We start from the raw sequence: 14,966 nt of genomic DNA, 5'->3' as shown, positions 1-14,966 counted from the left end.
TGTACTGATTTACTCTAGTAGTTATTGATGACCAAGCATATTTGTTATTACTTACTGGTACTGTGATTGTTGGCTGTTCTGGCAGGCTTTTCTGATCGGAAAGAGGATGAGACTAGCAGAAAAAAATATATAGATTTATATATATTTAAAAGGACAAAAACTAAGAAAGGACATCAGTGGGATACTTGCATTGAGGGCTTTTTATTTTAGCCAAAATTCTCACGTATATTTAAAATATTATAGTAGCTTACATAGATTGTGCATGGTATTATAAGATGTGTATGTTAACTTAATTTGCATTATTAGGTATGGCATTACTGATTTTTAAACTTGTGTTAATGGTGAGACAGAAAGTAGACACACTCTACCTTCTCATATAGCAAGCTATTTTATACAATCTCTGAATGTACAGGTGGGATTAAATGTATAATTTAGCCATTGTGAAGACCGTGATGTTGAATGTTAAAATGCTAATACTACTTTTTTTGTATCATGCGTGGGAACCTGTGTAAAATGGGTGGGTCACAGTGCACATTTTATGTATGCAAACCAAAAACTGCACTTCTATTGCTATAGAATCATTTACATTTAATAAATGAATCTTAATATTGTCTTGAGTACATTTTTTAGATAATTAATTGAGTGTCAAAGTTGCTGTGAGAGATCTCAAAAGATCTGCTAAAAATGCCAGCATTGCTCACAGTGACTGTTCTTTTAGTATAAATACAGCCAAGTCAATTAAATATTGCACCCAAAATTGCTTTGAGCAAAGCTGGGATTTTTAGCTGACCTCTCACAGCAATGTTGGCACTCAAAGGGTTAATATAATTTTCATTTGTCTAGAACAGTTTTCCATTTTCTCCAGCCACCTGCAAAAACTTTACTTTGACTGAAGTCATCTTCTGAGCAGATCTGCAAAATGCCAACATATATGTAGTGGTCAGTCTTTCTAGAAGAGGTTTTTACTGTACCGGCAAAAATGTCCCGGGTAGATCAGAAACTTAAAGTGGCTGTATTTGATTAACATCCAGTCAGGAGAACAGTCAGGTTGATAATCAGAGTAAACTTGGGAAATTTGCAGTTTGAAAAATTTGAACATTTTAATCTCAGATTGAAAAGCAAGTACAACGGTCAAAGTCTGTCATGGCTCTTCCGATCGTATAGCGACTAATCCATCAATACCAATTCTTAAGAATTGTCAATATGAAATGTGCTGCACTGTTTTATGAGCACAAATGTATGCATGTATGTATGCAGTGCTCGAAGTGGGCTGGTATACCCCGGTATGGAATACCGGCACCGATTAAAAAAAAAAAATAGCTCAGCAGCACGGGCCGCGGGCATTGGCTGCGCAGGTGTCTTGTGTCCCCTTTCTGTTTCGGTTGGGGCAGGAGACCAGGCACGCACCCTAAGACACATGTACATCCCGGCACCGCCACTGCTCTGTACATCCTTTTTTTTGGGGGGGGGGGGGGGGGCACCCTATCAGAAGGCACGTTCCTCCCGGGCATCAGAGAGTGAGCAGCACTGTGTGACACTGCCGTGCCAGCAGGAACCCATCCGGTGTAACACCTGCAGTGCTGGTGAGCAGGGGGTACTTGTGCTGGTAAGTGCCTGGAATAGACAGCACCTTCCTTCGGGTTTGGTGCGTGGGTGTGTGTGTGTGTTGGCTGAGCAGGGATTTTTAAACAAGCGGATGAACCGTGCAACTGCATGGGTCGCCGCACTGCTTGTTCAGCTCACACGCCGGCTCCTCACCGCCTACACCCACTTGAGCTTTGCAGCTGACTGAGCAGTCAGCAGCTCCATGTGCCGACTGCCTGTTACTGCCATTTCGCAGCCGCAGAACATGCCGCCAGCGTATTAGGACTTACACTGGGAGTAAGACAGCCCGCCACCTGTGGCGGTATATCCTGACGTGTCATATATGACCGGTGAATAGCGGTGCAGGTAACAGAGAGACCTGCGTCAGCAAGGGGGCAGCCCAGTTAACCTGTCTGCATCACTGCATGCCCTGCACTGTGCACATTTTTACCTTTTTTTTATTGAATCCGCTGCCGCGCAATGAAAGTGGCCTGCAGTGAACTATAAGCAGGAGCTGTCGCAGACATTCTACTCACAGCCTCTTGCGTCCATCTAGTTCAACCTATGTTTATAGTAGCTTATCCCTTGTTGTATAGTATGTTCTGATATTTTAAATACAGATTATGTTACTTATTCATACACTTGGATGTTTTTAACCAATAAATGTTTATCCAACCTTATTTTAAATGTATTTATAGTGTCTGCCGACACCACTTCTTCAGGAAGAGAGTTCCAAAATTTGACTGTCCTGACTGTAAAGAATTTATTTCTTCTAGAAAAACAAAATCTTTTTTCTTCTAATCTAAACTCGTGCCCTCTTGTCCTAGATTCCTGTCTAGCAGAAAAAAGGGTGTTTGACAGTTCCTGTGTTGCTCTTCTTTGGATTTTTTCTAATTCTATGATGTCCTTTTAATAGTGTGGGGCCCAAAATTGTACTCCGTATTCGAGGTGCGGTTTAACCAATGATTTGTACAGAGGCATAATTACTTTTTGAATCCCTAGTTTCCATGCCCCTTTTAATACATGCTAGAGTTTTGTTGGCCTTTTTTGTTGCTATATTACATTGAGCACTACACCCTAGTTTGTTGTCTATTTGGACTCCTAGATCCTTTTCAAGTACTGAATTACCCAATTCATCCCCACTTAGGTTAGAACTAGCACACTGGTTATGTCTCCCAAGGTGCATGACCTTGCATTTGTCCACATTGAACCTCATCTTCCACTTTTTTGCCCACTCATCTAGATTGTCAAGATTATTTTGAAGCGTGGTGACATCTGATGATGATTTAAGAACTGCTCAGTTTTGTATCGTCCGCAAAGATGGATACATTGCTGAGTAACCCCATCCCAATATCGTTAATAAAAATGTTAAATAATATGGGCCCTAGAACCGAAGCCTGTGGCACTCCACTTAGTACTGGTATCATATTTGAAATGGCACTGTTCACGACCACACTTTGTTCTCTATGGGTGTGACTTGTGAGTTGGAAACTGAAGCAGGTGAGTTAGAATACTGAAAAAGGTGCGTTTGAACAGTCTAAATTTTCATATTCTATTTTATTGTAATATATTCATCTTCTTTCTATCTTATTGTAACCTGTTGCTCAATTTTGACATTTAATTCATTTTATCTATATTTTTTACAACATTGTATTTCATTTTACTCATTCACTATTATTTTCTCTTATCTTTGCCACACATTTATTGCACTCTGTTTCCCTCTTCACGCCTGCTCACATTTGCCTCACTTCTGACCTTCTCTGTTCCCTTCATCCTCTCACTTGTTGTTTTTTCATACTTAATTGGATTACTCAATCAACCTGATTTTACCCACTTGTTTCCTCTCTGACAGTAGTTCCTTGCCCAATACCTTCTCTCTCACTCTGTTTTCTACCACATCCTCGCAAAGCTACTACAGACGCTGTCTGTCCTCCCAAATCCCTCTGTCTGCTTTCACTAACCCTCTCACCTCTGGTCCTCATGGCTGTTAATCTCTCAACTTCACTTTCTCCAACCGCTCCTCCCCCCTCCCATCCCATACCTATCCTGACCACTCGCCCCCGCACCCCCACCCTCCCAACGACCCCCCCTCGCTTCTGCAATCCCAAAAACCTTATCCACATAAATACACAACCCCCCCCCCTCTTTCCTGTGCTCTATGGAACGCCAGATCCATCTGCAACAAACTCCCTGCCATCCATGACCTATTCATCTCTAGAGCATTCCACCTCCTTGCTATCACCGAGACCTGGCTCTCCACCTCTGATTCTGTCTCTCCAGCTGCTTTTTTCCCACTGTGGCCTCTCTTTCTCTCACACTCCCAGGCCTGACGGTCGCCAAGGTGGCGGCGTGGGGTTTCTCCTCTCAGCCTCATGCACCCAGTGTCATTCAGCCTGAACCCTCTCTCCTTTTCTCCTCCTTTGAGTCTCACTCTATCCGTCTATACTACCCCTACCACCTCCGTGTTGCTGCAATCTACTGCCCCCCTGGCCCTATCTCCCAATTTCTTGACAACTTCGCCGCCTGGCTTCCACACTTCCTCTCCTCTGACCTGCCATCTGTCATTCTTGGTGACTTTAACATCCCCTTGGATAACCCCGCTGATCCTGGCACCTCCAAACTCCTCTCTCTCTGCTCCTCTCTTGGCCTATCTCAGTGGACTACCTCTCCCACCCACATCCAAGGACACTCCCTCGATCTAGTCTTCTCTCGCTCTTGTGGTTATGTTTAATCCCCATCTTAGGTCACTGGACATATTCTACACCGCCATCGTGGAGTCTGTCTTATGTTCCTCGATCACAATCTGGTACGGTGGCGCAAGCGAGAACGACAAACAAAAACTGCAGAGGGTAGTGAAGACTGCGGAAAGGATCATAGGGACCGACCTCCCCCCGATAAGGGATCTGTTCTCATCCAGGGTAAGGAAACGTGCTGAGAAGATCGCAAACGACAAGCTGCATCCTGGTCACAACCTGTTCGACATTCTACCATCCAGAAGACGGTTCAGGTCCATCCCTGTCAAAACGTCCAGATCAGCAAGAAGCTTCTTTCCGTTAGCCGTCCATCACTTGAACAATCCAATCAAAGCGAATGCAATCCCAATATCAACAGCCAAACAGCGTGTCCCTACTTGGCGACCTGACCACCATAGTCGTAGCTAGAAATTAAATGCTTGTAATGTCTTTATGTAATATATGTAATGTCTCCCTCCCCCCTTTTCATCCCTGCTTGATGCTGCACTGTAATCCACAAAAAATTCCTAGTGTGCGCAAGCACACATGGCCAATAAAGTTGATTCTATTCTATTCTATTATGCTGATGATACCCTAATCTAGCTCTCCTCCCCCGACCTATCCCCATCACTCCTGTCCAAGGTCTCCGAATGCCTCACGGCCATCTCAGCCTGGATGACCCAACGCTTCCTGAAACTAAATAAACATGGCTAAAACTGAACTTCTAATCTTCCATCCCCCGAACATCCCCTCTTCTCCCACTATCTCCATCAGCATTGGTGAAACCGAGATCACCTCCACCGACCAAACGCGCTGCCTCGGTGTCATCATTGACTCCTCACTCTCTTTCACCCCCCACATTCGTGCTTTCTCACAGTCTTGCCGCTTTCACCTATGCAACATCTCACGCATCAGACCATTCCTCTCCACTGACGCGACCAAAATTCTCATTCATTCTCTTGTCATCTCCCGCCTTGACTACTGCAACATCCTTCTCTCTGGGCTACCTCTCACCCGCCTCGCACCTCTCCAATCCATTCTTAACGCTGCTGCTAGGCTCATCTTCCTCTCCCGCCGCTCTACCTCCGCCTCCCCCCTCTGTCTATCTCTTCACTGGCTCCCCATTCCTTTCCGAGTTCTCTTAAAACTCCTCACCACCACCTACAAGGCTCTCTCCTCCACCACTGCTCCTTACCTATCTTCACTGATCTCTATCCACACTCCCTCCCGTCCTCTTCGCTCCATCGCTGACCGCCGACTGACCTCTCACCTAATCACCTCCTCCCACTCCCGTGTCCAAGACTTCTCTCGCGCTGCCCCCCTGCACTGGAACAACCTCCCGCCACCCATCAGGCTTTCTGATTCCCTTACCTCCTTCAAGCGCTCCCTCAAAACCCACTTTTTTCGACTAGCCTATCCCTCCTCCTAACCTCTTTTGATCCTCCTATCCTGACTCCGTTCCTCTCCGTTCCTACTTATCCTATTGTTTTTCGTTCGTCCACCCACCTATTTTTAGTATGTTAACTCTTATGAGTAGGGTCCTCCTTCCTCACGTACTCACCCTACCTCTTTACCTCACCTGTGCTCCTGTCCTGCTCTTCCCTTCCTCTATTTCATCTTCAGTCTCCTCGACAATTCTGACACCTACTTCTGAACTGATGCTGATTTTAGTTCTACCAGCTATACCCCTATTCATACTGTATTTTTCAACACACCCTGTACGTTACCTTGTAATTTGTTTTTTGTTTGCTATGTACGGCGCTGCGGACACTTTGCGGCGCCTTATAAATAAACGTACTACTACCACTACTATAAATGACCGACAGTCATTTCTCCGACGTCGGAATCCCGACTGCACAGCAGGGGGAGCGCAATGAAGCCCCTTGCGGGCTCGCTGCGGGCACGGTGGCGAGCTGCACTCGCCACCTATTTTATTCTCTCTCTATGGGGGTCGTGGACCCCCACGAGGGAGCAGTCGGGATTCCGACGTCGGAGGAATGACTGTCGGAATCCTGACTGTCGGAATCCCGACTGTCGGGGAGCCACCCGGCACCCGTTCTCTATTACACAGCCAATTCCCTACCCATCTGCAGATATTTGCCCCTAATCCCAGGTCCTCCATTTTATTTATCAACCTCTTGTGTGGTACGGTGTCAAAGGCTTTAGCAAAATCTAGGAAAATCACATCTACAGCGTTTCCATTATCAAGGTTTTTGCTAACCTCTTCAGTACTGAGTAAACTATGAAGGTCTAAATATTCCTGGATACCATCTCTTAAAAATCCTTCAAATAGTTTACCCACTATTGATGTTAAACTAACAGGTCTGTAATTAGCGGGATCCTCCTTTTTTCCGTTTTTGAATAATGGCACTACCTCTGCTATTCTCCAGTCTTTTGGTACCTTTCCTGATGATAGTGAATTATCAAAAAGATATAATGTAGAGGGGAAGCTAATTCCTCCCTTAATTCCCATTAGTACCCTAGGATGAATCCCATCTGGCCCAGGTGATTTATTTGTTTTGATTTTGCCGAGCCTCAATATTATTTCCTCGGTAGAGAAATCAATATTGAGTTCCGGCTTGTTCATCCCATTAGTGGTATGTTAGTAAACACCGATGAGAAGAACTCATTTAACAGTTCTGCTTTTCCCTTAAAACTTTTTCCAGTGATATCGGTTAGTGGGCCTATGTTGTCTTTAATTATAAGTTTACTATTTATGTATTTGAAAAACTTCTTGGGGTTGGTTTTGCTTTCAGTGGCTATGTGCTCTTCATAATCCCCTTTAGCTACTTTGATTGCCCCTTTGCAATTTTGCAGGTTGGGAGATATACACAGTGGTGCCTGTCTCTGTGTGACCCTTGCTCTCCATCTCTCTCCGTTCTCCATCTGTCTCTTTCTCTCTCCCCACTCCCCACTCCTCCCACTGAACTCTCTCTGCTCTCCATCTCAATCCTTTTCTCTCCCCTTTTCTTTCTCTCAGCTCATTACCCCCATGTTTTTTCTGCCTGTGTCCCCACTTATATTTTCCCTTCATTTCTTAGTGAACCCAAAAACCCCTGTGCACCCTCATATAGAGACCAGCTCCCCTGGAGAGCCCGGCGCCACTGCTGCCCTGGAGAGCCTGATGTCGCCATGACCCTGGAGAGCCTGGGGCCACTGCTGCCCTTGAGACTGGGACCTCTTCCGGTGAGTAGGAGACCAGGCAGTGACTGCTGGTGTGTTGGAGAACGGACCATGCACTGCCAGATGTACCCAGGCCGCTTGTACTGGGGGTGGAGGAGGGGGATTATCTCCCCATCTCTTTTTCTTGCCCCGTCTCTCTCATCTCTCTCTCTCCCAATCTCTTTATCTTTCTCTCTCCCCGTCTTTCATCTTTTTCTCTTGCCCCATCTCTTTCATATTTCTCGCCCCTGTCTGTCATCTTTTTGTCTCCCCCATCTATTTAATCTTTTTCTCTCCCTAACACCCTCTCTCACTTCCTGTACTTTTGTCCCCACTGGCACTCTCCCTGTTTTCATGACCTTGCTGTCACTGCCTCTGTTCCTGCTTTCACTCTCTCTTTCCCTGTGTCCCCGATGTCTCTCTCTCTCTCTCTCTCTCTCTATCCCTCTCTATTCTGCAGTCTCTCTCCCTGTCCTTGCTGTCTTTGAATTTTGGCTCATACCATGTGGCATAATATGTAAGGGGCACTAGTACGAGATAGTATAAGGGGTCCTACTTTTGTGTATAAGGTGTACACGGTGTGGTACACTATACTTAAAGACACGCCCCCTTTCAAGTAGCTACACCCCTTTTTGGAGCACGCATAGCAGCATCCTTTATTCTTCCATACCCCCACTCCTTTCCGGGTTCTCTTTAAACGCCTCACCACCTACTCCTCCTCCACCGCTCCTTAGCGCTCTTCACTGATCTCTATCCACACTCCCTCCCGTCCACTTCGCTCCGCCGCCGACTGACCTCTCACCTAATCACCTCCTACCATTCCCGTGTCCAAGACTTCTCTCGCGCTGCCCCCCTGCACTGGAACAACCTCCCGCCACCCATCAGGCTTTCTGATTCCCTTACCTCCTTCAAGCGCTCCCTTTAAAATCCACTTCTTCCGTTTAGCCTATCCCTCCTCCTCCTGCCTACCCTGCCCCTCCATCCGTTCCTACTTACCCTATTGTTTTTCGCTCGTCCACCCACCTCTGTTAACACTTATGAGTAGGGCCCTCATTCCTCACGTACTCACCCTACCTCTTTACCTCACCAGTGCCCCTGCCCGGTTCTTCCCTTCCTCTACTTCATCTTCAGTCTCCTCAACAATTTCCACACCTACTTCAGAACTGATGCTGATTTTAGTTCTACCAGCTATACTCCTATTTATACTGTATTTTATCAACACACCCTGTACTTTACCTTGTAATTTGTTTTTTGTTTGCTATGTACGGCGCTGCAGACACTTTGTGGCACCTTATAAATAAACGTACTACTACTTATTTTCCACTTCGAGCACTGTATGTATGTCTGTAGATATACACACTCACACAGATAGACTTTGTTTAAACCACTTTTACCTGCTGGTGTCTTATGTAGTGGTGGGTTGCAGGAGATGCCTCCATTAGACTGTTCACTGTCATCGTAGTCATACGTTTCTTGTGGTTTAGGTTTCAATTCTCTTTTTGGACGAGAAGAAGCTTCACATACTCTATCCTTTAACTTGCCTGATAGTTCATCAAGAATCTGCATAGCTTGTCTGTGATAATCCAGCTGTGCCTCAACCAGAGCTGAGAGCTGACTGACTTGTTCAACCTAAAGATACAGTGAGTGTTATATTTAGAAGGTGTTTCTCACATTCAAAACTAACATGATTGTTAAGTACCAATTAATTAGTGTGCTGATGTATAAGGTAAACAAACAATGGGTCAATATATCAAGCCGTGAAAGGAGAGGAGAAATGGACCAGTGGGGAATTTGTCCATAGAATATAATTAAGTGCTACCTTGAAACTGGGTAGGCAACCTGTGGCTCTTCTGCTGCTGTTGAACTAGAAATCCCAGCCTGTATGACAATAGTTTTGTGTCAGGGCAAAAAAAATCAACAACCCAGGACTGCTGGCATGTATAGTTCCACTGCAGATGGAATACCCCAGGCTGCCTACTCTTTTCCTATAAAAAGAAAGAATAGCTGATCGGATTGCCATGGGCAACTTTTGCACTCATTACTACCTGAAATAAAATTGACCCCAATATATTGAAGGGTAGCCAAGGAAAACGCAGAGAGGATTTTTGTGTACTCACCGATCAATCCTCTTTTCTGAGTCTGACTGGGGGGTGAAATTGTGAAAATCACAAAGTAGTAAAGGGGATTGACAATACCACAAAGACTGTAAAGCTGACAAAGGGATACCACTCAATCTGATTCAAATAAAATAATTTAAGGTGAGTCCACAAATATCCTCTTTTTATCCAGACTGGAGGAACACTAGTATGGATATTCAACAGCTGCTGCAAGGGGAGGTAATTCTCAGGATTCCAGACTGGATATCTGTATACCTAAAAGTGGAGGAAGATGCATGAAAGCAATGGAAACAAGCAAACTATTGGGTGGAGGTCCAGAAGGCTACACAGCACAGCTTCTCCGTAGAAGCCCTATGGATGCCGGCCACAAGGCTGCTGTGCGCTTCTTAGAAAAGTGCCAACACCTGATCCGGTGCTTGTCGCACATCAATAGAATAAGGAGTGTGATGCTTGACCCCAATGCAATATAGTCTGCTCCATAGCATGTTGGCCATGTTACAGAGCATCACAGATAACAGAAGAGGAGACTCCATGCATTGGATGAAGTTCAAATAAAGTATATCTGCAAAGCCAAGATGACCTAACAGTGCCAGATCATCCAGGTCCCAACAAAAACCCAATACCAGAAAAGCAAAATGAGTCAAGTGAAATGCTGAAACAAAAAACTGTATACTTTACCACCCAAGCACTGTGAAAAAGAAAAAGCAACTTGCAGAGCAAATCAGCAAACTTGGAAACATGCCAAGCCAATGGCCATAAGGAAGACCAAATTCCTAAGGAAAAAATATAAGGTACAGTATATGGAAACCAAAGGCTGAACCGGAGACCATCTCACAGCAAAAAATACTAATGTAAGATCTCAAGGTTCTACAGACAGATAAAATGGAGGTTAAAAGTTGAAACCACAACACACATAATAAAAAAATCAAACACTGCCTGATTAAGGAGGGAACCACAGAAGAAAAGCCCTTACCTTCCAAGTACCTTGCTGCAAAAGACATGCACCGAAAGTGAACAGATTAAAATCCTGGTGCATAACCATACCATGTAGCAGGAGCAGATTTGACTGCAATGGAAAATTACAACTTGTGTCAACCTGTGCGGTCAGTCCAGAGCCACTAGAATTACTGGCACGTGTTGAAGCAAGCAGGGCAATATTGGAAATGGAGGGAAAGTAATGATGTCCCACAGAATTGTCAAGACAACCACCACGAATGCCATCACATCCCCGGACTTCACACAAAATGGGGGACCCTAGAGGTCCACCTCTGGAAGACTCCCCATTCGAATTTTAATTGAGAAGACCTCCAGATGGCGTAACCACTACTGCAAAAATTTCAATGTTCTGCCTAGGAAATCTGGCTTCCAAGTTTCTGCACTCGGTATGAACGTCTAGAGCAGGCATGTCCAACCTGCGGCCCTCCAGCTGTTGTAAAACTGCACATCCCAGCATGCCTTCACATAGTTTTAGCATTCCCTAATAGCAAAACTAATAGCAAAACTATGGCAAGGCATGCTAGGATGTGTAGTTTCACAACATCTGGAGGGCCACAGGTTGGACATGCCTAGTCTAGAGCCTCGCTTTTACTAGAAGTTGCACCACTTGAATGCCTTTCTTGGTCCAAATTGACCGTTCAATTTCCAAGCCGCCAAATGAAGAGCTCGCAGTTCTGGATGACTCAGTGGCCCATGTAGTAACCTGGATATCGGTAGTTGCCAAGCTTCTAGCACTGCCATTCTCAATGCTGTAGGGAACCAATCTCTTTTCAACCAAAACTGAATTGGAATTACATAAACACAATCTACTTAATTTTATATTTATTTTTCTACACCTAGGGTGTCGTGGAAAAATTCTGATACTCTATGGTGTTGTAATTCAAAAAAGATTGGGAACCCCTGCCCTAGGTTGAATTCCCACTTTAGAGAGAAAGCGTCCATTGCCTCTGCTCCTGGTAGGTATGACCTTGAATAGAAATGGAGGTAGTATTTTGTTTTGATCAGTCGCCGATAAGTCTATTTGAGGCACACCAAATTTCTTCACCACCTCTATGCTGGTCTAACTCCCATTCTCCTGGCCAATTCTCAGGCCTGCTGAGAAAATCTGCAATGTCGTCTTCGTGGGACATACAGAGCTGACAGAGAAAGAACACTTCCTTCTGCCCAGGATCTTTGAAACTTCATTCCACAAGACTTGGCTTTTGGTTCCACCTTCATGATTTAGGTAAGTCACAAGCGCCACGCTGTATGATAGCACCCTTCAGTGCATGTTTACAATTTGATCCTGGAAGAGCATCACTGCTCTCTGGACCGCTCGCATCTCTTTGTTTTGAAGGACACCTTTCTCTCTTGCTGGAACCATGTTCATTGGCAAGTTTTCCTACTAGATGAGCTCCCCAGCCCATAGCATTTGCATCTGTAGTAAGTACCCCATATTGATGTAGTTTCAGAGATGTTCTTCTGATCCTCAGATCATCTTCTGTCTACCAATGTTACTGTTTGGCTTAGGTTTATTCGGTACTTATGTAATATCTGGGCTCCCGTTTTTCTTATGAGACCGCATCCCCTCGCGGGGCTCGCTGCGCTCGCCACGCTTCGGGCACGGTGGCTCGCTGCGCTCGCCACACTATATAAAATCAACTCCATGCGTAGTTGGATAGTAGGGCTATGAAAAAATGAGTTGCATTTAACATGGGAGCCCAGATAATACATAAGTACCGTTTATTCTGTACTCCAAAGAAAGAAAACACGTAACGCTGACAATAATTAAAATAAATTATAATGTTCCTATTGATACCGCGAATTGATAGACCACAATGATGTTTAACAGGAAAAAGGAATTTTTGTAAGAACTTACCGTTCGAATCCCTTTCTCTGATATGGTCCTGGTGACACAGCTCAACATTGGGATGTAGGAGGGTCCGCAGGAGCCAGGCACCTATCCTAAAGCTTTTGGAGGGTAGGCTCCTCCCTTCTGCATCCCAGACTCCTCAGTTCAATCTTTCAAAGCCACTGGAATACATTAACTCATTAACTTTTCAACCATATATAACATGAACACTGGCATACTTACTGAGTGTAAGGGAGGGATCGCTGTGTCACCAGGACCATATCAGAGAAAGGGATTCGAGCGGTAAGTTCTTACGAAAATCCCTTTTTCTCTTTCAATGGTCCTGGTGACACAGCGCAACATTGGGACGTTCCAGAGCCAGTCCTTTGGGTGGGTACGCTCAGGTCTGCAGCTCTCATCACTGCTCGCCCGAATGATGCGTCCTCCGACGCGAACTCATGGAACCTATAGAATTTGGCAAAAGTGTGAACAGATGACCAAGTGGCGGCCCTGCAAACCTGCTCAGCTGTGGCCCCATGTCGAATCGCCCAAGAGGTGGCGAACGACCTGGTGGTATGCGCATTAATCCTGGCCGGTATGGGCCTATCAACCTTAGTATATGCAAAGGCAATGACGGAACGCAACCACCTAGCAATGGTCTGCTTAGAGGCAGGGCAACCAATCTTGTGCACATCATACAAGACCAGTGTCAGTCTTCCTGACACCCTTCACACTGTCCACATAAATGCGCAAGGCACGCACAACGTCCAAATTCCTCAATTTGTCCCCTTTTTCTTGAACCCTCTGGGGGTTCAAACACAGGCAGAACTATCTCCTGATTCAGATGAAAAGCAGAGACTACTTTTGGCAAAAATTGGGGTACTGTTCAAACAGTAAGAACAGCCCTGTCATCATGAAAAATAAGAAAAGGAGACTTGAATGACAACGCTCCCAACTCTGATACTCTCTTTGTTGACGCAACTGCCAACAAAAACACAAGCTTCCATGTAAGGAACTTAAGGTCAGCCGACCTCAACGGCTCAAAGGGCGCCTTTTGAAGACACTCCAGTACCAGCGATAAATCCCATGGAGCCACTGGTTGCTTGTAGGGAGGTTTTAATAGCGAAACCCCTTGCAGGAAAGTTTGCACCTCCGGTAGCAAAGCTATCCTTTTCTGGAAATAAATCAACAAGGCCGATACAAAAAACCATCCTGCAAAAACTCCAACAATTTTGAAAGTTGAAACCGCGATGTATGCGACTTCTGCCTTTCACACCACCTAATATAGGTCTTCCAGACCCTATAATAGTTAGCTGAAGACACTGACTTCCTAGCTTTCACCATGGTGTTAACCACAGCCTCCGAGAAACCCTTGTTCTTCAAGATGGCGGTTTCAATAGCCAAGCCGTCAAATTTAGCCGAGCTGAATCCATGTGTAAGAACGCCCCTTGGTTTAACAGATCTGACCTCAGAGGTAGACGCCACGAGTCCACAGACAATCTCTGAAGCCTCGAGTACCAGGACCTCCTTGGCCAATCTGGGGCTACAAGAATCACCGGAATTCCTTGGGACTGGATTCTTTTCAATACTCTCGCCAGCATTGGAAACGGCGGAAAGGCATAAAGCAGATTCCCCTCCCAGGGAATAGTCATTGCATCCACTGCTTCGGCCCGTGGATCTCTTGTCCTGGCATAGAACCTGGGCACCTGATGATTGAACCTCGATGCCATCAGGTCCACCTCCAGAGTTCCCCACTTCAGTGTAATCTGATGAAACACCAGTGGGTTCAGGCTCCATTCTCCTTCTAGCAGCTCCTCCCTGCTCAGGAAATCAGCCTCGATATTCTCCACCCCGGGATGAATATCCCTGACAACGCTGGAACATTCTGTTCCGCCCACAAGAAGATCCAGGAAACCTCCCACATGGCCAGCCTGCTGCGTGTGCCTCCCTGATGATTCAGGTACGCCACAGCCGTGGCGTTGTCGGTCTGAATCCTTAAAGGAAGACCCTGCAATCTTTCTCCTGCCAGAGATATCACTTTCCACACAGCCCGCAGTTCCAGGATATTGATCGGCAAGGCAGACTACTCAGAGGTCCATAAGCCCTGGAGGCGCAGGTCCAAAACCACTGCCCCCCCAGCCCCTGAGACTGGCGTCGGTAGTGACTATCAGCCAATCCCAGGACTGCAGAGACCGCCCCCACTGAAGGGAATCCACCTCCAATCACCAATGCAGGGAAGACCGTGTTTCTGGAGACAACACTATGTGCTCTGACTTCTTGGTCTGAGTGTTTCCTGACCAAGATGTCAGGATGTTCCACTGGAACACTCGAGAGTGGAACCTGGTGAACTGTAGCGTCTCGAAAGTCGCCACCATTTTCCCCAACAGTTTGAGACACCTCCAAACCGATGGGCTCTGAGACCCCAGGATCTCCCGAACCAAGGAGGCCAGGTCCCTGGCCTTTGTCTGTGGTAGGAATACCCGATATAGATGGGTATCCAGGACAACTCCCAGGAACTGGAGTCTCCGTGACGGCACCAACTGA

At 45.9% G+C, this 14,966-nt stretch overlaps 1 protein-coding gene across 1 annotated transcript in view; it reads right to left on the bottom strand.

Annotated features, from left to right (window-relative positions):
- SH3GL1 (SH3 domain containing GRB2 like 1, endophilin A2) overlaps positions 1-14,966 on the bottom strand; it is a 140,801-nt gene that overhangs the window by 8,460 nt on the left and 117,375 nt on the right. Inside the window, exons 7-8 of the mRNA XM_083179331.1 lie at positions 8,873-9,107; positions 56-112 (exon numbers count right to left, since the gene is read on the bottom strand). Coding sequence (XP_083035457.1) covers positions 56-112; positions 8,873-9,107 — 292 coding nt within the window. The remainder of the gene's footprint in view (positions 1-55; positions 113-8,872; positions 9,108-14,966) is intronic.

This window comes from Crinia signifera, chromosome 1 (assembly GCF_055691185.1).
Source record: "Crinia signifera chromosome 1, ASM5569118v1, whole genome shotgun sequence".
NCBI lineage: Eukaryota > Metazoa > Chordata > Amphibia > Anura > Myobatrachidae > Crinia > Crinia signifera.
The sequence above is the reverse complement of the archived record's forward strand: the minus strand, read 5'-3'. Positions and strand labels throughout refer to the sequence as shown.